This window comes from Micropterus salmoides, unplaced genomic scaffold (assembly GCF_014851395.1).
Source record: "Micropterus salmoides isolate LMB-PRFRI ecotype aquatic unplaced genomic scaffold, ASM1485139v1 Ms_hic_scaffold_3, whole genome shotgun sequence".
NCBI lineage: Eukaryota > Metazoa > Chordata > Actinopteri > Centrarchiformes > Centrarchidae > Micropterus > Micropterus salmoides.
This window is the reverse complement of record NW_024042261.1, coordinates 36,721,220-36,748,204: the sequence shown is the minus strand read 5'-3', so window position 1 is coordinate 36,748,204 and position 26,985 is coordinate 36,721,220. Positions and strand designations below refer to the sequence as shown.

Genomic DNA, 26,985 nt, shown 5'->3' with positions numbered 1-26,985 from the left:
ATTGCAGACTTGTCGTAACAAAGGAGGGTATTGGTAAGATAATATCGTTAAACTGTTGGCTTGTTTACAGCCTGTCTGATATTTTGCTCATTTTTTGTCTGGGGGACTGCCCATGTTCCCAGGTCTTTGCAGTTATTTTAGCTAATATGACATCTTTATAACCGAAAATAATAAAAAATAAGACCCAAGTTATAGTAAACCACAATTATCCTTTAAAATACAAATGCCAAAAAAGGTTTCTGTGTCCCTTGAATGGCAATATATATTATATATTTCAGGTATATTGCAAGAAAAGATTCTTACCTCTGTCACATCTCTGTATGAAAGTGTCCTTGTCTAAAAAATTTTTCTAATTCATTTGTCATAGGGCGGTACTGTACAACTAAACAAGAAATAAAAATCGACCAGAGGAAAAGGGAATACAGAAGATAGTGAGAGCCAGATTCCTGGTTCAAATCCAAAAGACTGACTAAAGGAAAACAATGCATTTCTTTTGTAAGGTGAGCTGTAACAGGAGGCTGTGGATGACTCAGACCATCGAGGGATTAAAGGGACTGTGAACCCAAGACATACATAACATATGACCTCTCCATTCACCAGATAGCTTCTGGATCTCCAAACCAGTACATTTATCAAAGTGAAATAACTGGACTGACATTTTTCCCTGACACCAGAGTGACAAGTGCCGTAAATTAGATGAAGTAACCCTGCAGTTCTCCTATTTAACTTGCTGTACACTGGTGGAAATGTCACCAAGATAATGGGCATTTTACAGAAAGTCTACCCGGGGATGTCTGCGCTCAGAGAGATGGGAGACGGAGGACATAAGTAGGAGGGTGGAAGCAGAGGAAAAAATGTAAAGATAGAAGCAGACGGTATTTCAGATATAGGTGGCAGGGTTTGTCATGTAATCTCTGAACCTATAGAAACCAAGACTGCTACCGCATTTTAAGCAAAAAGAAATTACAATGTTTGAAAGCAGCAAAGTTGTTGATCGTAGTCTTAAGAGATGAAAACGTCAAAACACAATAATTCAAACTAACTGGCACAAATTGAAACAACTAAATAATAATAATAATAATAATAATGACTATAATAGTAATAACATTATTTACACCTTTCACAAACAAGTTACCAATGAGGCAAATATTAAAAGTAAATGAGATCCACAACGTAAGATTTTAAATGAGTTAATAATTTAAATAGTTACATCAAATACCATCATTTAAGAATAAGAATAAGATAAAAATGAGTCTTAATAAAATTTAAAAGAGGACACTGAGTTTGTGTTTCTGAGATCCTCAGCCAGGGAGTTCAGCAGCTGAGGGACCCAATTTCAGAGCATTACTCGTTTATTTACACACTCAGATTTTGTAATGCTTTCCCTCAAAACCCTGCCCTCTCACTCAAATTAAATCTTATTGCACTTAGATTTGCTCAAACTGTGTGCTGGAACTCGTATATTGATGTTTGCACAGATGTCCTGCGCTCTGGCTTTATCCCTTCTCCTCACGCTCAGGCTGCTTCTGTGTGCTTGTTAAACGTTTGCTCTCAGATTTTTTGCCTTTTCAAAATTCCCCAACCAATCGAACACCAAGTGTAGTGTTGACCAGTGAATGGATCCTGTGCCTTGTTGCATGTGTATTATTTTTACTCTTACTCTTTAACTGGGTTCATCCACTCCTGCTCTCTTAAGGTTTGCTTCCCTTGTTACACTAATGACATTTAGAGTGAAAGGATAGTTTTCTTGCTACACCTACTCCTTTCCCAACCCACTCTTTGTTTATAATATTTTCTTTGTTCAAACAATCATGGCATTGAACCATATCTATAGTAAAATTTTGTAATAAGTAACTGCTTAGACCTGCTTTTAATATTATGTATCCTTTTATCAAAACAATTTCTAAAACTGAAAACACAAAATGCAAAATGCCTCCTTCAAAATGAAACACTACATTCAAAATGTCTTAAACACATCTCAAAATGAAGCATTTGCATCAAATGGATAACACTTTTGACATGAGAGCATTTTTTTTACTACACTGTTGTTCTAAATCTTAAGCTCTTTTGTATTTTAAATGCGCATGTGTATATTTCCAAACAATGTTCAAAAGTGAAAGTAATGTGCTGAGAGGAGTTAAAAAGTACACAGTAAACATCAGTGTGATGTTGAATGACAAAATATTTCTTTGGCAAAACATTACTGTTGTAACAGTAGCAAAGTGTTGAATACCGTAGCATACAAGAAAACAAAACCGCAAACATATGTAAACCAAAGCATCATTTTTAGAATAAAGAACAAATTCACGTGTGACTATTATTGCCAAACAATAATACGTATTTGACAATACTGTAATGCTGAAATAGATATAGATAGTTACATATATGTTCTCAAGCTGGGCTGGACTCTCAGTCCAGCTTCTCTCATGGCAAGTGTGGCCTCCCCTTCCTTTTCTAATTTTGTCCTCGTCCTCGTCCTTGTCCTCCTCGTCGCCTTTCTCATTTCCGGGCGTCCAATAGAGACGTTTTCAGAAAAAAGTGACAAAGCATAGTTAGTTATAGCTAGCACAGTGCGTCGGTAATGATGCACTGAGATGAGAACCCATTAGCCTCTCTCTCCTACACCCCCAGCCAGGGGCATAGGTATGGACAGAGCAGCTGCACTGGGGCCCCTTCACAGATCGGAGTGGCCCCGCCTGTTACGAACTGGGCTATAACAGTGTCATCAATCCATACAAACTATGCATTTCATCTCTTAGCATATTATCAAGTGAAGATCAAGTGCCATATATACCCTCATATGTGCAAGTCCCCCCTTATATGACTTATGTGTGTAAAACTACAGACTGCAGTCAGTAGTTTTACACATCCAGTGTTCAAAACAGGTAATCTGACCTTTGAACTATTTATAGGCCTATACTAAAGCGGTGATTGGTTAGTGATCAGTTAAGGAGTTAGTGTTTGGCTGTGTGACCGGGGGCCTGTACCACAAAGCGAGTTCAACATACCCAGGATATCTTTCAGTTATCTGGCTTAACCAACCCTAACAATCGCGGTCGGTATAAGCGGTACCACGAAGCTGGTTATCAACTCGGCAAGTCAACCCAGGGTTTCCCAATTAGCCGGGAGCGCGTTCACATAAAAGAGGCGGTGTTGGCAGCAGATGACCAATCACTGACATGAACAAGTCCACTGTCAGCAGAGTGTCATTTTAAGAACGAGGATTAAACTGTAACACTACAGAAATACGACAGTAGCATGCCTGCAGCTGACACATGCAGGGAGACAGAAATTTGCCAACAGTGTGAATGCCTACATGAACAGGCATAGTCGATAATAATGCGTCAATTTGATGGGTTCTTATGAGCTGTATGAAAATATCAGCCTTATTCTTTCAGCTCGGATGTGTCGGCATTTACACATTAAAAGACTCAGACACTAAGGAAGTGGTCATTCAACCTCACTTTAAAAAAACTCCTTACTTAAAAAATGAGATTAATTTATTTAACACACTCAAAAGTGTTCCAAACATTGTTCTAAATTAACTTCATAAAGCAATGACAAAAAAATCCATTCATGCCATAAAATGTGCTCAAATAGTGGCTGAAAGACTGAATCTCAACATTTAAGCTACTGAAAACTCACCTCAACACCTGCGCCCACATCGCAAAAGGTAGGCTACATGACCAGTCTCTCTAGTAGGCCTATAAGAAAGCTATACTAACATAAAATAAATTTAGTATTTCAATATCCCTACCAAACTGCTCATAATATTCAGCCTCACATAAGAAAAATAAAACCCATTTATTTTAACGGCTGCGTCAGGCTGTGTGAAACAGACTGGGAACAAATAAAAAATATTAAACACATTTCAAAGCAGTAAGTAGGTTTAACCTAGTGTAAAAACCTGTAGGCAACAATAGCCTAAGGCTTTTTATCAGTCTCTGTAGGATGATATCGCTTTAGTCTACAAGAGTTATCTCCGTATCACTGCAGCAAACATAAAACAGTCTGTGGGATTTCCTACAGATGCTGATGTAATTTTCCAAGAGAGCTGATTGGTCAGTAGGCGGCGTTTTCATAGAGTTCAGCATAAGTTACCATGGAGATCTACCTTCGTGGTACTGAAAACCCAGGGTAAACCCCGAAGTTACCTTGCTTTGTGGTACAAGCCCCTGGTGAATAAGTGTAGCATTTTGATTGGTTGTGTTTGGAAAAGGAAAGCAAGTCGTTTTGTGTCTTAGGTAGAGTTTTTTTAAATAAGTGTTTTATGCAATTGAAAACTGAGTGAATGCTTAAAAAATAGCGTTTTGGAGATTTGGTGCATAGTTTCCTCTTTGAGTGAGAGGTTTCAAAAATTGTGTGACATGTAAACATTTTGTGTGAAAAAAGAGCTCTGAATTTAAGTGTTTGTTGGATGGTCAAAAAACGTTTGAAACCCTCTCCTCCTGCACTTTTCTGATGTTGGACTTGGGTTGTGTGGTTCATAACAGCTATACTTCTACCAAAAAATACTAAAATCTCCCAACAACATGCAGTATAGCAGTCTGGAGGTTTGCCTTTGACTAATGATGTTCAGGACTCTAGGCTGGTCAGACCTGACAGTTCCTGGTTCATCAGAAAGTTTTGCCTCCAGACCCGGGACTTCTTGGGCGACAGGAGTTACGGCCTAGGAACCAAAACAGGAACTAGATTCCTGCAGTCGAAATGCAGGTGCAGTCTTGAGTTCTAAAAAGCTTCCTGAAGAGGATCTTGTCACTGGAAAAAGGTCATTGCCACTCAAAGCAAAGGGGGCGTGTTAAGGTAAAGGATTTTCACCATTCAATACATAATGTATGTTTTAAATTAAGGTCTTACATGTGATGTGACAGATGTTAGGAATTTGTGTCTGGTGGTGTGCATTTCTGTGCTCATTTGTGAAAGCACTTTGAGATACATTTACATTTAACCTGCTTTGTAAATAAACTTGAACTTTGTGACTGCAGAGCATCAGCAGCCATGTGGAACTGAACCACGGCCAACGTTAGCCTTTCGAATTTGATACAAGGCATTCCAGTCAGCCAGGAGACGGGAATTTAGGAGAATTGGGTAACATGGGAGAATTTGGGGAGGCAGGGATGCAGCTTTCTGGATGAGTTATTTGAGGCAAGTATTTTGGGACACGAGTGGTGGAGTTGCCGCAGCACAGATGAGAGTTGGACTGATTCCCCGGTGGGAAATGGTCTGATTTTTCAGATGTGTTCAACTGTAAAAACACTGCAGAGAACAAGATGAGAACTGGTGCTAGATAATGCATATTCTCCTAAAACAGGTCATGGAGTTTCTCATCTCAACTCAGGCGCCCTCTTGTGAGGGTTCATCCCCCGCCTCTTGCATAATGCAATAACCCCCCCCCCAACGGATATCTTGTAGACAAATGGAGGTTCACTCTGTCTCCTTTCTGATGTCATGAATACCAGTTTGAAAACAGAGTGAATGCTAGGGAGGGCTCCATCTGCTTTGATAATAATGAAGTTTTTTTAAGTAACCTCTCGCCCTCTCTTTGGTTTTACAAGCCAATTATATTTAAGGTTCAGGTGGAGTCACAGCTCAGGCTGTGATTTCAATGGTGTCTGGTAACAGACTGAGGTCTCGCTGTCTGTTTTCCACTCATTCACCCTCCAAGTCTCTCTCTCTCTCTCTTCTCCTCTCCCATCTCTTTCTGTCGCTCACCTATTTCTCTCTCTCTCACCTCAGTCCTCCCTAGGGCCAGATGCATAAAACTCTATATAACTAAAAATCTGTGAAGCAGTTCAATAAGGACGGATTAAGTGGAAGGGCATGGCAATATTTCATAAGTTCATGTTACCGTTAGTTCTTGAAGCTGAGACACAAGCAGACTAGTGTTGTAGTACTGGAGTCTTAAGACCACTTTTTAATGGTCTTGGTCTCGTCTGGGTCTTGACCGCATTTGCACTTGGTCTTGTATTGGTCTCAGACATTAAGGACTCGGGATTTTATTTCAAGACCATAACTTTGGGAATATCGATAAATTGCTGTTGTGTGATTTGTTAACATCCTAACTTTGATTGGAAGTAAAACATATTGCTTCAAATGCAACCAGCAACCCTAATTAACAACTGTCCCCCCTCCCTGCGATGCTTACGTTGATTTCAGCTCTTAGTGTTTGTATGTGGGTGTTTTAATGGGAATCTTTCAGATCAATTTGAGAACTACCTATGATCTCGTTCCACATTTTATTGCATGCCATGCAATGCAGGGAACTGGTCTTGGTCTTGACTCGGTCTCGCCCTCCCTCGGTCTTGGTCTCGACTGCTCTCAGCCCCTAAAAGTCTTGGTCTTGTCTCGGTCTCGATAAACTCTGGTCTTGGTCTTGACTTGGTCTCGGTTTGGGCGGTCTTGACTACAACACTAAAACAGACTACAGACAAGCAAATAATCCTCTGCGTGGATGAACCAGATCTGATTCAGTTCAAAAGTACACATTCCAGTCCCAGTGCCAAGACTGACCGTGAGAATCTGGTTTGAGATTTCCACACACAGAGAATTTCCTGTTTAAATCCTTAAATAGTTTAGATATTCATGCAGGGAATTGCACTTTTATATGAAAAAGCCTCCCTGAAGCCTTAGTAGGAAGGTGGTTAAAGATCTGTTCAGTTCTCTAAGTATGAGATTCAACATTTTGTTACTTAGGATTTCTTAATGCTACAGGAAATAAGGGGGTTCTACAGAAAAACGCCCCAAAATTGCGGGGATTATTGTATTGTGTATTATTTCACAACTAATGATTGATAGTTGTTTTCATGCCAGTGTAAGGAAAACACTTCAAAGAACTGTACTTTAGTTGCTGAACAGTGTGACAGTTAAGATTCACTGCTAGTGTGTACAGGGCCTTCAAAAATTCCACTTTCTCTTTTATTAGTTAGAAAGGGGAAGGTTTTTTCAGATCTCTCTGAACAGCTAGAAGGGATGTCTCAGTCAGTTTTTGTCTCTGATTAAATTGTTGGGGAAATAACTTCTATCAAAAAACTGGTTTCATCTCATTTTCTAACATGCAATACAAATGCTTTGTTGTTATGATTTCGTAAGTTTTAATGCATTGCAATAAATATTCATAGAATTTTAGAAACGTCTACTGATGTTTTTCTTCACTGATTACTGTACTTGCACGAGGAAACCCGACCCTCTGCTTTACTGATTGTTATTTTATTTCAGTCTACATCGGTAGCATTTACCAACCAAATTATTGTAAGCTTATGTGAATTACTAATAAATTACCATTAATTAATCAATTTGACTAATTACTTAACTGCAATGGTGGATGTTCTGTCATTGTTGTAGAGCCTCGCCAATGCAAAATAGATTAAACCGTTTTGAACTTTCTTTTCAACACCTCAGCAATGATTGTGCGGTAGTATGTCTAAAAACAGAATGAAAAGATTCGAAAGATATTTTAAGAAAAATATTTAGTATCCAACTGGCTCAGAGAATCAAGGCAGAAAGTTAATTAATGTTTAACGATGTAAGAGTTTGTGAATGAGAGGTGTGGGAACGTGGAAACGTGTGACGTGCCCAGACTCTCACCTCCTGTTCATCAATACCAGCTTCTGTGGTGGGAACTGTTTTATGTGTGCATATCATTCATAAATCTGAACAGCTTTTTTTCCAATTTAGGAAATTATGCTTCACTGTTTTAGAGACCTGTATAGAATATGTGTGTGTGTGTGTGTGTGTGTGTGTGTGTGTGTGTGTGTCTTGGAGAGGTGTCCTTTGTACACGCATTATGAAGTTGCCCTCTCAGTCAATTGGAGGTAAAATACTTCAACAGCAGAATGACGACGATCAATTTCAGTTATCGACTTTACAACAAGCTGCCTCCAGGCAACAAACCGCATGTTGTTTGTTCAACGACACACACATACACATATATACATATTATCCATGCAACCATGCAGCCTAAAGGAGTAGAATAAAAATCCATAATCTTATAATCATCCTCTCGGTGGGAGGATGGGGTGGGGATGTGTGTGTGTTAATGGTTAATGCTTCCTACAGTTTCACATCCAGTACATTATTGTTTGAAATACACAGTTCTGAAGAGTCTCAAGGGTCTACAATGCTAACATGCCACATGTACATTATAAGATGTTGCTCACTAAAGTCATTCCTCCTCCTACATTTACACTTATGCATCTGGCAGACTCTTTTATCCAAAGTGACTAACATTTTAGGAACAATACAGTAAGAGATCTACACATGACAACAGATACTAGTAAGAGCAGCTTACGCTTAAGCTTGTATAAATGGAGTTTAGGTAGATGGGTGCAGACCCAGTACCCAGACTCTGCACGCAGCATTAGTGACTTGAATGTTGTTCAGGAGGCCATGGGTGGCCAGTGAAGGATGACGAGAAATTGAGCAACATAAGTCTTTTTAGGTTGATGGAAAACCAGACGCACTGTTCTGAACCATTTGTAGAGGTTTAACTGCGCAAGCTGGAAGACCCACTAGGAGGGCACTGCAATTGTCGAGGCGAGAGATAACCGTGGTCTGAACCAGAAGCTGGGTGGCGTACTGACTGTGAAACTGTATAACGTGACTGCTCTGAAAGAAAGAGTGGACAAAATCCCTGTTTTGTGCCAAAATACATTTATAAGTTCAGCTGAAGTTAATATGAGGCTTCAGCAGAAGCGGAATTCAGTGGTTATTAAAGCGTCTCCTAACAGCTACTGCATACAGCTGCAGCTCATTCCAGCTCCATCACGGCTCACTCTAGTCAGTTTGGAAATGTCCAGTGTCCAATGTACATTTCATTTGTGACTTTTATTAGCTATTATTTTTGTGTCTGTAGTCAGGGATGGAGATAAAATTACTTCTACATACTCCTGACCTATTGCGCACGCACACACACACACACACACATTTACTGTTTTAGTGGAGGAAAAAAGAGGAGATAGAAGAGAGTGCTCATTAAAATTGATCCCTCCTGCTCTCTGTCATCACTTATTTTGTGTTTTAATAAAATTCAATTCACACTGACAAAGGGAATAGAAAGAAAATAGATCGCGACTCAGAAATACTACTTAGTCATGCCAATCGTACGACAAAATAAAGCTTTGCTGTGTGACCGACTGACTACAAGATAGACACTTTATTGTTATCTGTGCGTGTATATATTGCTGTACAATACATAGAGGAATAAAGCTGTGTTCATCCTGGTCTCCGCCCGGTGCGAAACAAAAAGAATGAATGGTGTAACATTCATTTTGAATAAAGGCAACATTCAAAATACGGTGCAACAACAAGAAACAACAACAGGTACAAACATGTAGTGCAATACACAGGACGGCTACACAGTTGTTAAAATAGAAAAATGGAAGGAGGATGAATGAAAGGAATGGGAGGGTGGGTCGAGAAATCTGAGACAAACATTGCAGGATGGTTGACTAGGTATAAGTAGGTTTGACAGGCGTGGCCCTAAACTATGTAATTAACTTCATAATGGGAGATCACAGAGAATGTACAGCCACAAATCATTTCTTACCATGTCTAAATGAACAGCAAACATGTATTTTATATGCTTGTGAAACATGAATAATGTTGGCAAACAATTCCAAACTGTATTAGAAATGTGGCTGGTGAAGTAAAGATGCTTCTGAAACATTTTTAGTGGAAACTAAAGCCGTGAAGCCACAGCAGGGTCCAGTGGACACGTGGTGTAACCCTATCAACGTACCTACCCTTTTATCAAGGTTAGAGTTTTATTACATCCTGTTGTATTACGGTAAATAAAAAAATGAAGATAAAGTTTGTCGTAGAGCGTAAAAACTTTCTGGGGGAAATTGAGGTTGTTGTTTTTTTCAAAATTTGCCATCAGCCTTTAAAATACGCATAAAAATACGTTGATGGAAACACGACTTGTGACCTTCTCTCTCTTCAGAACCACGAATCGTCACTTTGTGGGTTTAAAGCTCAGGCGTCCCCATGACATGAGCTTCTCTAAGCCCTGGAGAATCCATCTGGCTCCTGGCACTGCTTTTGTTGTCCATGAATGGACGGTTGCATCACTCTAGATTGCTTAGGGATACTCTTCTTCTGCAGACTTGACTAGCATTGCCAGCGCGAAGAGTATAACCGAGATAGTGCATTCGGACAAATTTTTAAAAAAGAGATTTAAACACAAGGTACTGGTTGTAAACATGAGCTGCTGTCATTTGAAGCTGATGGTTGGAAATTAAAATAAATATCTGGGTCTCCTTAAAGCCACAGCTTGAGAGTTTAATTACAAAGTGCTAAACAGCATATCCATTTTGGGCTGAAAAATAATTACATTCATTATTTAATGTCAATTCAAATTTAGAGAAGTGCATGTTATCAGAAACTTACAAGGACCAGAGTTACTTACCATCCTTGAATAAGCGCTGTAATTTAGTTTCATTTTGCATTATCAGTCATTTGTTGAAAAAAGTGTCACTGGCTTAATGATGGATTAAAACAAATTCTTCAAACTTAATCTTTTCTCTTTGTATTGTTTTCTTTTTATTCAAGAACCAAAGATAGACAAGACAATGCAGAGTCAATGGAGGCTGGAGGAAGAAAAGGTTACAGACACCGACTTATTAAAACATGGAGTCTGTCAGTGAGTGAGTGAGTCAGACTGACCAGTGGGAGACTTCAAGAGAAAAATATTTTTTTCTCACTATTTCAAAGGTGAAAGACAGCACGTTATCTCTGTTTTTGGGAGGGGAGAGAGAGAAACACTGCTTATCACCTTTTCAAAGAAGAGCGAGGAAGAGGTAGGGGACTGATTATCAGTATTTCTGTGGAAAAAGAGAGACCGTATTATCACTGAGCCGAGTTTATCAGTGCTTCAAAATACATAATACTGATTCAACTGATGAGAGAGAAAACCAAGATGTTGGTTTTATCAGTTTTTCAAAATGACAAGGGAGACAAAGGTTAAGGGGAAGGGGGGGTGAAAAGTTGAACATTTTAAAAGCACTTTCTTAAAGCTGGTTGCACTTGAGCAGTCGCATTAAGAAAGAATGCATATACATGACACCCTAAAAGGCACTTCATCAAAAATTCACAAGAAAACAAAAAAGTAAAAGAGCACTTTTAGTGATGAAGTGCCATCATCATTTAAATTTCATTTTTAGAAAATATATCAGACAAAGGAAAGTTCCCCTTGTGCATTCTGGTGTCCAGTGGGAGTTCATTAATTGGAGAATATTTGCACTTGAACGGTCTTGTCCATATTAATGTCTAAAAACCTTTTATTAAGTAAATTGTAAAATCTGCATGTGGATTTTGTGAAATTTATGAGACTCCCAACATTGTTGAAGAAACTGACTTTGAATTATTTGTAATGTTGATTATCCCGCCTTTCGCCTGGATGTCAGCTGGGATTGGCTCCAGCCCCCCGCGACCCCGTACGCAGGATAAGCGGTTGACGATGGATGGATGGTAATGTTGATTATTACATATTCAGCATGTTGTTTAAACCAGCTTTTCAGCTTGCTTGTTGGTCTTTACAAAAATGTGCAAAATATCATACTGCAATATTGTAGATATCTTAGGACCTTTGTGCAAGTCACTGTCCAGGGGAGCATTCTTTGACAAAGCACTGGATGTTGAGTTTTGTCTAGAAAAGGTGTGACTTAAAATACTGCCAAGTACAGATATTTTTATACTGGTTACATTTGTTAATAATACTCATCTACAAATGCAACAGAACAGACACTGTCAAGATGTTAACAACACAAATTCACATTTACTTACAGATGTGCCAATTATTGTGAGCAAGTCCACACAAGAAATGTGTGCCTTGTGATTTTCTTGGTCCAACTTGAAAGACTTTGCATGAAGACACCTCAGACAGACCCATTTGTTGTCATCGTGTAAAACTGTCCCGTATAAACTAAGCCATCCATCCATCTTCATCCGTTTATCAGGGGACCCCAAACTTCTCTTTCCAGAGCCACATTAACCAGCTCTGCCTGGGGGATCCCGAGGCGTTCCCAGGCCAGTGTGGAGATATAATCTCTCCACCTAGTCCTGGGTCTTCCCCGAGGCCTCCTCCCAGCTGGACGTGCGAGTGCAATACCGCCCCCGCTGCTCCGATTCTCCGGCCAATCTCCTGCTCGAATCTCCCCTCACTTGTGAACAAGACCCCGAGGAACTTGAACTCCTTCACTTTGGGAAAGGACTCATTCCCTACCTGGAGTTGGCACTTAACCGGTTTCCTGCTGAGAACCATGGCCACAGATTTAGAGGTGCTAATCCTCATCCCAACCGCTTCGCACTCGGCTGCGAACCGATCCAGTGAGAGCTGAAGGTCACGGACCGAAGATGCCATCAGGACCACATCATCCGCAAAAAGCAGTAACGAGATCCCAAGCCCACCGAACCGCAGCCCCTCCTCGCCACGACTACGCCTCGATATCCTGTCCATGAATATCACAAACAGGATTGGTGACAAAGGCCAACCCTCAACTGGAAAGAGTCCGACTTACTGCCGAGTACTAAGCCATTGGTTTTTAATTCTATATCACTCTGTCTTTGAATGTTTTTTCAGATGTCTTGGAAACACAACCGAGCTAATGTGACTGTGAAGAAAATAACTGTGTACTACTGGGGCAGGCACACAGTATGAATTCCTTCAGTCTGTTGGACAGTATCTTATAATCACTGCATGAGCCTGAAGGTTTGAAGCAAGGGCTTCTATGGAAACAAAGACATTATCTGCGTGGAGCTGGTCAGTCAATGGCAGTTCATCAGTACCAGGAAAACAGATGCTGTCAGCTCAGTTTTCAGATCCTCTGAGTATGGGGTAGAGTCTCAAGGTGTGGAAATTATTCAAACGGCACAGAAGGAGGGACGCTGCTGGAGTTCTTTGGTTCTTTGTCACACCTCAGCAGGTGTAAAAATCTACCAGGTGAGCAGTCAGCCCAACTGGGTCAGTAATGGGAAGGTGGCGAAACACCACACGCTGCCTCTGATGCGCCTATGTTCTTTAAAGAGAAAATCCGTAGGAGCATTCAAATGTCTCTTGTGTTTGGATCAGTGACTCCTTCTATCCATTTATATTCAGATATTTGCTCCCTTAAAAGTCTGTGAACATAGTGGGGGAAAAAAACACCAGTTTCTACCCCTGATCATTTAAGATACAGCTCCTAAAGTTTCCTATAAAGCTCAAACCTCCTAAACTAGAGGTATGAGCTTTAAAGAAATGCTCAGAAGAAGAGCTCTGCTTTCCGTGGTTTCCTTTGGTCCAATGAAGGAAATGCTGACCCTTCACCGCAAGCATCAGTCAGCCTCTTTATCTCGACCACTGTGTACCTCTTCAAGGAGAAGTAATATCGAGCTGCTTGCACTGAAAAATCTGCTACTAAAGCACTTTCCTGCTCATCTGTCCCGACACTAAAACCTCTTGGACTGACTTCTGGGCCCAAAGCTGCAAGAATATTTTCAATGTGTCATGCCCTCTGTCCCTTCAATGTAGCCAGGAGCCTCTCTCTCTTTTCTGTTTGTCTATATGTGCTTAATTGCAGGAGTGGGGTCAGGTGTGCTGGAGTTGGCAGCTGCTTGTAATCATCGTTCGCCTCCTCCGCTTTATATTCTGGGCTTCCACTCCCCATGCCGTCAGATTGTAGGTTCAACTATGCAGTAAGCCTCGTTCCAGCGTTTGCTCAGTTTTTGTTTTTTTTGTGCCCTGCTTAGCGCCTGTCTGCGTGTAGTGACTCCTGATCTGCCTGCTGCCTCTGTCCCACTCCCGCCAGCACAAACTTGCGTTGCGTAACCCTGATTTCTGGGTTGGTAATAAGCGGTTACAGTTTCCTCTTGAATAATCTTCAAGACAAAGATGGCCTGACAGAATACACACAACTTTGCTTTATTGTTGCACGTTACTCCCTGTCATCTGGGAAACAACAGCAGGTTGGAACCAAAATTAGTCTGCAGTGAGCCAAAGGGGAATGAAATTGAATGTTATACATATAAATTAATGTAACAGTCAAGTGCTACAAATGATGAAATAATTACTGTAGCCTATGTAATGATAAGCTTAACTGTGCAAATCCAGCTAATATTGTGAAATTACTCCTATTGAAACATAAATCTTACCAGAGTATCCTGTATTGTTTTATAAACATAAACTAACTAAGGTTTCAATTGGATTACAAGACTCCTGGCTCGGTTTTGGACACTTCCTCTGGTTGGTCTGCCCACCTACATCCTTTGGTTTCGCTCCCTGGTGTAAGCCCAGACTTTTTCCCAAAGTAGTAAGAGTCTTCACTTGTTTTTGACAATAAACTTTGGCACCAACTTTCCATCGTGGTCTCTGTGTTCTGCTCCTGGGGTCGCTTCATTAGCATGTGACACCATATGACTAAAAATACTAGCTCATTTTAACACCTTCACAAGAAGTGGGGTGGGGGGAAAGGAAACAGAAGTCTGTGAAGACGACACACTGCACAGTAAAGGCTAAAAGCTAAGGCTGAAACGGCTCTATTCCTACAGCTAGTACAACTTTTAGAGCATGATGCAAGTTATGAGTTGACACTCGAGCTGCAACTTATTAATACTGTTTTTCTTTTAAACTCTATTTCAAGTGATTTATTTTTTGTTTTCTGAGCTTTTGCCAAAGCAGTTTAACTCCTTCTTTTGCAGTGAACGAAAATTGACAATTTCACACAACCTGGGACTTATGTTTGTAGTTTTGGCCATCGCTTTGTGGTTTCACTGCTCGTGATTCTCTCTCCATCGGACTTCATTGTAGTCATTACATTTTTGAATACGATGTTAACATAACTGTCAGAAATGATGGTCGAAAGTCACAAGTTGTAATAAAAAAACAGTCATTTTTCCATCCTAACTCAAATCAAAGTTTGATTATTTTATCTTTGTATTTGTCTTTTTTGTGTTAAAGTTGAGCAATAAGCTGATCCACAAAGCTAATCTTGATTTTAATAATCACTTAAGTTTTTTTATTGAGAAACAACATCTTTCGGTTACAGATTATGACAATTTGAGGATTTGCTGCTTTGTAGATTCTGTGGGTATTTCTTGTAGACTAAACTATCAGTTAATTAGAAAAATAACTGACATAAATTAAAAAATAATATTAAGTTGCAGCCCCACTGTATGGTACATACTTAAGCACAGTAAAAATGTTATGTTGAAATTAGGACCTGAGCTTCTTCCTCCTACCTCTCCTCTAGCCTGACTGGACCCAGCCCTCAAACAACCACCTGTTAATATTCATGATGTGGCTTCACAGGTTGTGGTTCTCACAGAACCAGAAACATTCTCCTCCACCTCTTGATAACCCTGTAAACCCTGCGTACACACTGCTCTGCTGTCCACACTGCTTTCTGTTCACGTCTCCAGCTCCAGTCACAGAGGGCAGGGCTGTGTGCATCACACTGCTGAGCCGGCTGCCACATCCCCTTAAGTCCAACAACCACATGCTCTCCAAACCCTCAGAAACCGTTTAGAAAACAGTCGCCCCGCCATTGGGAGTTTCATGGTTATATGTAAAGTTATTGTTATGGTTAAATCTTGTAAACATGGACGTTTGCAAATATATTTCACCTGTTTAGTGTTGTGAGGGTTCCAGGACTAATTTTCACAACCCCTGCTTTATCTACGCAATCATCTTCATCTGAGTGAAGAGTCCTGTTTATCCATGTACTAACCTTTTGCTGCCATATCACATCCCTTAACCATCCACCAGCTGTCCTCAGTGTCCCGTCCCTTCCAGTTTCCTGATCCTCCACCTGTGTGCATACGTGCCCCTCATTAATCCATGTACCTGCCAGGTTATCTGCTGTGCCTCCTAGCTTTGTTTCCTGTTTCAGCCTGTTTTTTTGTGACATGTGATTTGCTTACCTGATCACTTTTAGTTTTGTTTGCCTCTGCTGACTGCCTACCTGCTGCCAACCCTTATCCTGCACACTAGGGATGCACCAATCCCACAATTTCTCTCATACTGTTTACAAAACTCAGGGTATCTGTTGATGCAGAGTACTGATTGGTGTGCTTTCTTTTTCCCAAATTTAAATCTTCATTTAAAACAGATTGCTGTGGAAACTGAAACAGCAGCCCGCTGTGACTGAATAAATGTAACTGATAAAGGAAACATTGCATTTTATATTAACATTGACAAAAACTGTATTTAATGTGGTCACATTATGGCCAATACCAAATCTGACAATGAGGTTTGTCAGTAGGAATGTGGCGGATAAGATCAGCATCCCTCCTGCATACTCACAAACTAAAGCCTTCTTTTATCCTACTGCTACTGTCAGGTGCTTAGTCTGTGAATCTCAGTTTTGACTTTTAACACTGAGCGGACACTAGGTGGCAGTATTGTTTTTAATTTGTTTTAGCTCTTTTACAGAGACGTGTAATACAGGAAATAGGAAGGCAAGTTTTTAGGTGAACAAGAGAGAAATCTATGTATTTGTACGTAGGTTTTCAGTCAACCTTTATGCCCACAGGCAACACACAGTAGTAGCTAAACCACTATAGCACCGGCGGGTTAATTTCACCCTGAACAAAGTGTTAGAAACAACATGGTCATAAATGTAGGTCTATTGGTAGTTGTACCAAACAATGACATTCAAAACAGCAAAGGATGCACATGTTATTTACAAGTTGTTATCTGGAACTAACACATGTACATTTTAAAATAGCTAGAGTAGATTATAACATACTCAGTTTCTTGCCATATTTAACAACCGCTACTAATATTCCAGATTTTTTTTATTTATTGACAGTACTTTTTCAAGATATTAATTTGTATTTCCTCCTCGTAGCTCTACTCCCTGTGACATTAGTGCACACCTTTACATGCTCTACGTCAGCGTCTAGGTTGCCCCAGAATCAAACAACAACAGCCAAACTAACAAAGCAGCAACCATAGTCAGCCACATAGTCAGACCAAAGAAAGAGAAAGCAGGAGAGAAAGAAATAGAGGAACAAGGAGACGCAAGATGTGGAGAGTGGAAGATGGAGCTTAAGAAAAACAGACAGAGGAGAAGAGACATGGGAGATAGATGGAGGGGAAAGGTTGAGGCAGAAGAAGAATGAGAGAACAAAAAAAGGGAGTAGATGAATGGAAATGTGGCAAGAGACAATGAGGTTAATACATAAAAGGATGGATCAAAGAGAAACAGAGAGGTAGGGAGAGACATGGAGGGAAAAAAAGGGAGCAAAGATAAAAACGAGAGATCACAATGTGTGAATGATGAGAGGTCCAGATGTGACTGATCTGGCTCAGTTTCTTCTGTTTGTTCTAGCAACAGCAACAGAACTAAAAAGAAAAACAAGACTGACATCTAGTGGAAGGAAATCTAACAGCAACTTACCTGCATTGTTCCCCGTCCTCATGTCCAGCATGAACATGCAGCTCCTTTTCCTTTTCTGAATTCAATTAACTGGGAAAAAGTCAGAGCTCCTATTTGTCAGATTCACACACATGTGGTCGTACTTTCAGACTAAGAAGTAAAAGCATCTTTCTTAACCTTGGACATACTGTCTCTGCCGATATTGAGAGCTCCAGATGTGTCTTAACCTGCATGGAGAGGGCAGGAGATGGAGGTCAGGCAGAAATACTGTTCATGCGATGGGAGGACAGATGAACACCAAAACAGAAAGAGCCCAATGTTTAGGATTACACTCTGATCTGTTTGTTCAGTCTCTTTATTACACACTGATATCGCTGCACACTTTGTGAAGACTGCATATCCAGAATGTCTCACAATCCTCAGGGGAGCAACTGGCAAATTGAAAGAAAGTGTTGATTGCCTCTAAAATTGCTCTCCATACATTTTTCTTATCTTGACTGGTGAGGGTTGGGCTGAGTTTACCTCGCTTGTCTTTATGTTTTTGTTTTTGTTTCCTGCAAAACTGAAGATAGTTCCACAATTGTCATCACAATAATACATAGCTGTATGTAGACAATGTAAAACAAAATGCTATGAATTATGTACACTTATTTTTGCATCTGCAAATATAATTGAGATTTAAGCTTTATATAAATTTGGGGGTTTAATGTTTGCATATGTTAACTTGGTGCCTTAGTAAACACATAAAGCCCCCACACATTTTCTCTTGTTTAATACTCCAAATACTCAACTTTCAGAAAAACTGTAGTATAATAATAATAATATCATAATTTCCACTTACAGGTGGGGGTGTACTAAAACTGTGATGTCACACTCTTTCCCAGGAGTTGTCCTCCTGCTGTAAGTCAGGATAGACTATAAACTCTACAGTCAGAGGTAATAGTGTTTTTTAGTTCTTGTTTAACTCCCATGAGGAACGGATTCTACATGATAAATTTCAGACTCTCCTGTTGAAATAATGTACAGCTGACAGAGGAATCAATCTGCAGTGAATCATTGTGAGACTTTGTCACTCAGGCCAGAGCAACAGTATTGATTCATGTGAAAAATGACCCTAATATAACATATTCAGGGTTGTCAGGCAATTATGAGAAATCACCTCACATCCCCAAGTGATATTTGTCAGGCTGATATCTCCTGAGAATGTCAAACAATTTGTCATAATTACAGACATTGGATGTTGAATTAAATCCTGTGAGAATACTTTACTTTTAAAGGTTTAATAATGTGGAACAGCTGCTGTGCTGCTATTGAAAACTGGATGTCTTCTTATTTCCTAACTGAATATTTTACATAGCTGAGGTGTGCCTTATTGCCTTTGAACAGATTTCAGATGAGTGGGTTTTTCTTTGACAGCAAATTCTTTGGTTTGAAATCTTGAAGTTATTTCCAATTCACACATTTAAAGTCTAGCTTTATGGAATTAAAAAATATCAGAATCAGAAAATAAAATTAGATCAGTGCTGTGCAAAAATATAGCAAATCCTCCATGTCATCTCCTCCTACTTTGATCGCTGCAACTGTGTTTACATATCTGAATGGTGCAGCATCTGAACATCCCTGAACACACATACAGAGCCTAAGATCCCTTTCTGGCTGTGATGCCTTACAGAGACTCTAACAGGTAAATTTATAATCATTTAAATTACATTTTAAATGGGGACTTCCATGTTCCATATTTAATTTCGATAAAGTTGTAGGACTAGCAAAGGCTGAGATAATGACTTTTAGCCCTTAGTATACTCATGCTACAAGTGTCTTCCTACACTTTGCATTAGTCAGCTTGATAGCAGAACTATGTCTGTAGTTTGTTCAAATAACCTATGATATAATTTTTTTTTTTTTAACATGTTCCTTTTGAGTACAAAATGTGTCTGCCTCTGGACAAGGTGTTTCATGTCTCGTACCACTCAGTGTTGGTTTGCTTACTTTAACTAGACGTTTTGTAGCCTGAACTTAACCAGACCTTAACAAGAGAGAGAGTGCTGTAAATCTCAGATCTTTCACCCATATTTTCAGCATCAAGACTCCAAGAACATAAGTGTTTATTGACATAAACAAACAACATGCAGACTACAACAAAAGCTGGTAAATATGATAAATCACCTCTCAGGGAAATGATGGTAATTGATAGTTTAACACTATCCATAACTGTAGCTCAAACTGCTAATATAACATTTTGGAATAAAACTCCTTCCATACTGTGTGAGTTTAAACAAATATTTAAATATTGCCATTTTCACAAGGCAGGTTTGCAATTCCACTTTTTGCACATCTTTTATCTCGAGTGATGCATTAAATGTCCCTTTTTGTATTTAAAAACCTTTTCACCCACACTGTCCTCATTTAGCTGAGTTGCAAATCTTTCTGTGATCTGTCCTGTTTGTCTCTGCTCTTTAATAAAGCAGAAATTCCATTTATATAATTCAAAAATACCAAGCTCAAAAAATATATTGTCCTCAAGCTAAAAACACTATCTTTCCTCCTGAAAAGCCCCATTTTATTTGTTTTTTGTTCAATAGCAAAGATGTCAAAATTCTGACAATGTGTCTTCAAAACACACAATCACATAGTGTTGAAACTAGACAAGTGGGTGTGTTTAAAATGACACCCCTCAGTTTTGTACAGTGTACATATCATTGTAGTCAGGTTGTTGTCTCCTGCTCAACAGCAGTTACTGGCCTCCTGCGTCTGTTTTTCCCCTCCCAGCCACAGAGGGGCGCTGTTGATCTTGGCGCTCTGGGCCCTGGCCTCTTTAGACTCCCCCTGCATCCCCCCTCCCTCACTGGCCAGGCGCTTGTGGATCTCAGAGGCCATGGTGAGGAAGGCCCTCTCCACGTTATCAGCGCTCTTAGCACTTGTCTCCAGGAAGGAGATCTTAAGAGATGAGGCCAGTTCCTGGAGAGAGACAGAGGAGCGTGGGAGAAAAGGAACAAGGGATGGAGGAAGGAATCCAGAAAGGAAGCAAACGTGTAACAAAAAATCACAATTAATATGCAAAATCATTACAAGGTATCAATACGTCAGTGTACAAATACTTCAGTATAAGTAAGTTATAATTAAGTGTTAAGTATTGGCAATAAAATATACTCATGCTTGAAAGTTAGTAAGGTCTCATTGTGAAAATGAATCTCCACTTAAATTACTGATGAACTGACATGTAAACAAAATAATACTGTAGTGGTGTAACAGCTTTATACTTGGTTGGGTATTTTTCTCCAACAGAGCATCACAATGTATGAGTTTACGTTATGTATTGCATGTAAAAACTCTAGAAAGTAACTCTAACCTTCCAACATGTTCTCATCTCAGGGTGTCAAATACCACTGCTATGAGAAAGCCTGACAAAGCATCCGTATGTGAAGCATAAAATACCCTTCATCGTCCATGAAACGCCTTTAGGTTTATTAAAGGTCCAGTGTATGATACTGTATTTCTGAGGATCTATTGACAGAAATGCAATATAAGATCCATAACTATGTTTTCAGATGTGTATAAAGACCTTTTATGTAATAAACCGTTATGTTTTTATTACCTCAGAATGAATAAAAGCTCTCAATTCAACTCCAAATATAACATTACAGCAAACAAACTTCTCGCGCTTTTATTTTGCAGGCAAAAGCCACAAAGAGGAAGTGATTATGTATTATTATAACTGAGATCTATTTCAGCACCACTATCAAAGCACCATAATCTGGCAGCGGGCCAGATATTATTGCTAGCGGGCAGTTTTGGCGAGTGTCCATGATCACAGAGAGAATGAATGTTTCCCTTGTCAATGTGTGTATAAATTTTAATGTGTGGTTTATAATGGACTGTGGTGCAGAAACAGTGACAGTGTTTCACACTCTTGGCTCACATTTTCCATGTTATGTAAGTGGCAAAGTCACAATAACATATGGTTTTACTGAATAATTAACTTAATATAATTTCTTAATAAATATACCTAAAGAAATCTAATTTCTTGACTTGCTACTCTCTGCTGTCTCAGAAGAGACACCTTTTGTGCTGTGTCAGCCACCGTAGCTGTGCTATGCTCTTTCAAAAGGGTGGGGGCCAGCGGTAGACTGGAGAGATGGTTGCAATTCACAACCTCACAGCTAGATGCCCCTAAATCTTACACACTTAACCTTTTAAAAGATCATGTGTTTTGTTAGATTTAGGAAAAAATTGTGTTTTTGATTAAAATAAGTACATTATGTGATTGCAGATGGGTTACATTGGAGTTACTTGAAAGCCCAGGGTATTTCATATGGGCACTGAAGGGTAACTTCTGCGTCAAATACCGATGCTTTGTCAGGCTCAAAGCATCTGTATTTGAAGCCCTGACATAAAAGCGGGCTCAGCCACCCAGATTAATGTAGTGGAAATGTAGGCCTAGTGGAGGAAAAATTTAATTCTCCCAAAATTAATTTAAAAAACTATTTTAATCTAGCACCACTATCAGGTCAAACTCTCTCTTTGTCCAACACTTCATTACTCAGTCATTAGTTGAAGAGGTCCTGTCATATACTGATTAATCCCCCTCAAACACAGCTTTAAAAGTTATTGCCAACACAGCATGCAAAACATTAGCATGTCAACATGCTACTGTTATCATATTATCATGCTAATGTTGGCATTCAAGTTTGACTCAAATAACAACTTTGCCTTTCCTCACTCTCGCCACTAAATATATTTTTGTCTCGTCTCCAAGTTTGCTTGATCACGTATTTAATGTTTCTATTTAGTCTCTTTAGTATTGTCTTTTATAGTTAAGGACTATGTTTCCAGTCAAACCAGCTTTCAAACAGCAATTCACTGAGCTGTTAGCATTTTGTGAAACAGATTACAAATCTTGAAACAGTGAAGACATTTCAAAATACAGTATCATTGTTGTGTAGACATGTAAATACACACACACACACAAACTACTGTTTGATTTGTCTTTGCTGGTTTAGTGTGACAACTGAACTGGCTCTAAGGACTACAACCCCATCAGCCACAGGTGTCTAGTGGTCCAATGCAATTGACCTAGAATTCCCTATGCAGACAACCCGTTCTCACTCCTTGACTTGTCACATACGGACGCAAGGTCAAGACCCATAAGAGTCAGTTTGTAACGCACGGGGGATCCCTATAGCGTCATAGTTCAACGCATTGGGGGAAGCCCTGTAGTGTCAGTTTTTGACGGTAAAGGGAGGCATTTCATATTTAACAGAAAAGACAGAGTAAGGAGGTGGTTGGGGTGGCTGGAGGGCCAGAACACGGACTTTGAACCAGGAGACCGGTGTTCGTGTGAAATAAAAACTTTGTCTTTCCTCTGGTACCAACATTTCAACAAACAAATGAGTGAATAGCATCTACAATAGCAAAGTTTCTTTCCATTTTTGAAGCACCCAATTTTGCTTTCTTGCATTTAAGAAAACAGCCTCACAGCTGCTACAGTGATGGTTGGGGTTGTTTAATAGTATTTGGAGGTTGTGTGTAGCTTGTTACCTGAGCAGTGGCTGCGTCCACCACTTTCTTACCAACGAGGTCAGCCTTGTTTCCCACGAGCAGCTGTGAGACGTTTTCACAGGCGTACCGATCTATCTCGTCCAACCATTGCTTCACATTGTTAAAGGACTCCTGGGGAGAAAAGACAGAGAGAAAGAAGAGATGAGGAGAGAAGTTAATGTTCAAACTCTCCCCTATTATGTTGTTGATGATGTGACAAACGTACACACTGACCTGCTCAGTGACGTCGTAGACGATAATGATGCCGTGAGCTCCTCTGTAGTAGCTGGAGGTGATGGTTCGAAACCTCTCTTGACCTGCCGTGTCCCACTGAGGGATACACACACTCATTCAGTCCCAACTCACCCACTGCCCGCCATCCCATTGACTACGCCTGATAAACAGTCTCTTACAATCTGTAGTTTCACTGTCTTCCCGTCCATGTCGATGGTCCTGATCTTGAAGTCGACTCCGATGGTGGAGATGTAGCTCTCGGTGTAGGTGTCATCCTGGTGTGTGAGACATATGATCAACAACAACAAGCAGTAAAGTGTTTGTTTGGATTAAAATGTGTTTGTGTATGGGTTTTTTTGGTGTCGACTGGCACTGATGGTGCGTTTCATTTGACATGGGAAGTTGGAATTTCCAAAGGGAACGATCCCTTAAGTAGGATTTCCAACTTGGAAAGTTGGCAAACCCCACTACCCAACTTTTTGATCCAAGATGGCTGCTGCGAGTATTAACAGTTAGTGAAAGATGTAGTTTATACTGTTTATTAGCACTTCTGTGTACTTGTGCCTCATATAAATTATCGTACACAAAGTGCTGTCCAACTGTGGATGTGTTTTTTAATCAACTGGCAAAGCAATGGCTAACCAGGCTAAGAATGGCTGGTTGAGCGAGGTTTCCGACTTGTTAACTGTAACGCTGTCAACTCGGGTGTGACGTCATTCCCAGCTCCGACCTCCAACTTCCGAGGTAAATGGAACGCACCATTTTTTACAGGCCTACCGCGAAGCGAAGCAGCAGACATGATTTTCCGACCCCAGAGTCACCGATCAGAAGAAGTTTGAACAGGTAGTCACTGGAGGAAGACACACACACACACACACACACACACACAGATGTACGCACACATAAAAACATTTGGCTGTTCAGTGTCTTTAACTAGGATGAAGGAAAAGCTGGTCATTTTTGGAGATAATTCAATTATGATGTTATATTTTTGTAACAGCTCCCTAGTTCAAATGTTAAATGTCTTCTTGAATCCTTAGAAAACCAGACTGTAATATTGTCATTTGCCAACAAAGAAAACCTGTCATTCTGAAAAATACTCCCAGCACCCAATATTTCCCAGCAGCATCTGGTGCACATCCAAATATAGTTGTGAATGCAGATATTTTTTATTTAACAGATACAGACACAGATGGTGGCATGCTGCACACCCTTGTAACCACAGCAAGCCTGAAACGCAGCCAACATCTTTTCCACTTTATGTTGGCTGAGAAAAAATGAATTATCACTCTCCCCACTAAAAATATTTTCGTCTCATCTCCAAGTTTGCTTGATCACATATTTAATGTTTCTATTTAGTCTCTTTAGTATTGTCTTTTATAGTTAAGGACTATGTTTCCAGTCAAACCAGCTTTCAAACAGCAATTCACTGAGCTGTTAGCATTTTGTGAAACAGATTACAAATCTTGAAACAGTGAAGACATTTCAAAATACAGTATCATTGTTGTGTAGACATGTAAATACACACACACACAAACTACTGTTTGATTTGTCTTTGCTGGTTTAGTGTGACAACTGAACTGGCTCTAAGGACTACAACCCCATCAGCCACAGGTGTCTAGTGGTCCAATGCAATTGACCTAGAATTCCCTATGCAGACAACCCGTTCTCACTCCTTGACTTGTCACATACGGATGCAAGGTCAAGACCCATAAGAGTCAGTTTGTAACGCACGGGGGATCCCTATAGCGTCATAGTTCAACGCATTGGGGGAAGCCCTGTAGTGTCAGTTTTTGACGGTAAAGGGAGGCATTTCATATTTAACAGAAAAGACAGTAAGGAGGTGGTTGGGGTGGCTGGAGGGCCAGAACCCGGACTTTGAACCAGGAGTCAGTGGATAAAAAGTCAACATTAAATATTTTTATTTAAGTCACGCAAGTTACATCAATATTGTAAGTTACGCAAGTGACGTTAGTCAGCTTACATGTTAACTTGACGTATGTAGTTATTTTAACCCAAACCATGATCTTTTCCAAACCTTAATCAAGTACTTTTTGTGCCTAAACCTAACCAAATTGCAACATTTCACAACTTAAACAATGTGCCGTGTCAAAATGGCGATGTTTCGAAACACTAGACGTCTAAAAATGATGTAAAAGGGGTACCCAGGCTTTCCAAAGCAACGCTAAATGGGCCTTGACCAAGCGTCGATATGTGAGGAGTCAGGAATGAGAACACGTTAATGCAGAAAATGAACTGGACTTTTCTTCTGTAAGCATGGACGCCTGATTCACAACTCCACACCTGACAATTAACTCTGAGTCGGTTCAAACTATAAGATCTTTTGTTTTATTCTTTGTTTTTCATACAAAAAACTCTATACTGAAACACAGGATGGAGCTAAAACATTAGCGTCTACACACAAGGTCCAGTTACATCAGTATTTAAATATAGGGCAGAGTTACACATCAACAAACACAAATGTATCTCCCTGAACACTGGATGTTTATGGTCAAAAACAAGGATGTTACATGGTCTTGAACGGTGCCCTAACATTTCACGTCAGTCACTGTTAAAGAGCAGATGTGAGTGTCTGTCAGTGGCATACAATATATGTCTTGTCGGAACTGGATATTTACAACACCACGACACTGAAACACACAGCATACGGAATGAAAAAACACTTACTATTCAGGATTCATGATCTGTGAGGTCGCTCCAGGTGTCACGACAAAACAAAGAAGCCCTGAAATTGAATCCTGAAGCTGAAAATTATTAGAAATATTTTGTACTGTGCTTGCGCCTAATTATCTGTGTGTGTGTGTGTGTGTGTGTGTGTGTGTGTGTGTGAGTATTTGTGTGGGGCTGTATCTGTCCTTTGGAGGGCAAAAGGCAGAATAAGCCGGAGCTACGTATCTTGCGAGCTGACTGGTTCACATGAATTATTTATTCATAAAGACCAGCTCAGGTTGCACTGGGGACAGCACCTGGAACCAACACTCACACTAGCAAACACAGACACACTGAATACAGTCACCCTCCATAGTCTAATCCTAAATCTAAACTGAACTACTCTGACAACTCATATCTTTGCTCTTTTCATGTTGGTGATGTTTTTGTGCTGATCTGTTATTGCACCACTCTGCCTCTGCATGTGACCGACACCACCTCAAACTGAGGGCGTCTCCTGTGCGTCAATACGTCACTGCAGCTGTCAAACTTCCAAACAAACAGGAAGCAGGAAGTAATTCTACTGGAACCACCCAAGAAACAACAAGACAACAATGATACCAAAGACAACTCATATGTATTTATATACCTCAAACCTGCATTAACTGATATCTTTAGCCACCTGGGGACGGTGGAAACACAAGAAATATAATCACATTATAGAGTTGATGGCTGTCAATCCCAAACAGATTTTTAGCTAATAGTTGCTTATTTATGTACATTCAGTAGAGAGTTGCATTAGCATTAATTTGCAGTTTCTGGCCATCTGGCAAAGTCCAGTATTCACTCTCCTTTTAGCTCTGTTTTTGGTCTCCACCAACTCTAGATGTTTGATGATGGGCAGGTAGTGTACAGTTAGAGTTTTTTCACTAAAAACAGTAAACCAAAATGAGCTGAAAGACACAAATAAGTGAAAAAGTAGTGGAGTGATAATTATCACACTTTATTTAGAAGTAATAATCTGATCCATTGGTAATATTAACATCGTGCTTAAAGCAGCTTTATAAAAAACAACATTAGCCTTATTTTTGTTGTTTTGGCCGTCATGTAACATTGTACGCACCAAAGTAATAGCTGAGATCTGGCATCTGATATAAAGTCAGACAGGCAAGCAACACGATCAGACTGGGAT

General features: G+C 39.9%; 1 protein-coding gene across 1 annotated transcript; it reads right to left on the bottom strand.

The window, feature by feature from the left end:
- Positions 1-19,447: 19,447 nt before the first annotated feature.
- Positions 19,448-26,617, bottom strand: LOC119882258 (ras-related protein ORAB-1-like). Its single transcript, XM_038692248.1, has 6 exons — positions 25,812-26,617; positions 23,901-23,973; positions 23,303-23,398; positions 23,124-23,219; positions 22,890-23,021; positions 19,448-20,309 (listed from the first exon to the last, which is right to left on the bottom strand). The coding sequence occupies exons 1-6, from the start codon at positions 25,823-25,825 to the stop codon at positions 20,076-20,078; spliced, it is 645 nt and encodes a 214-aa protein (XP_038548176.1). The 5' UTR covers positions 25,826-26,617; the 3' UTR covers positions 19,448-20,075.
- Positions 26,618-26,985: the final 368 nt, after the last annotated feature.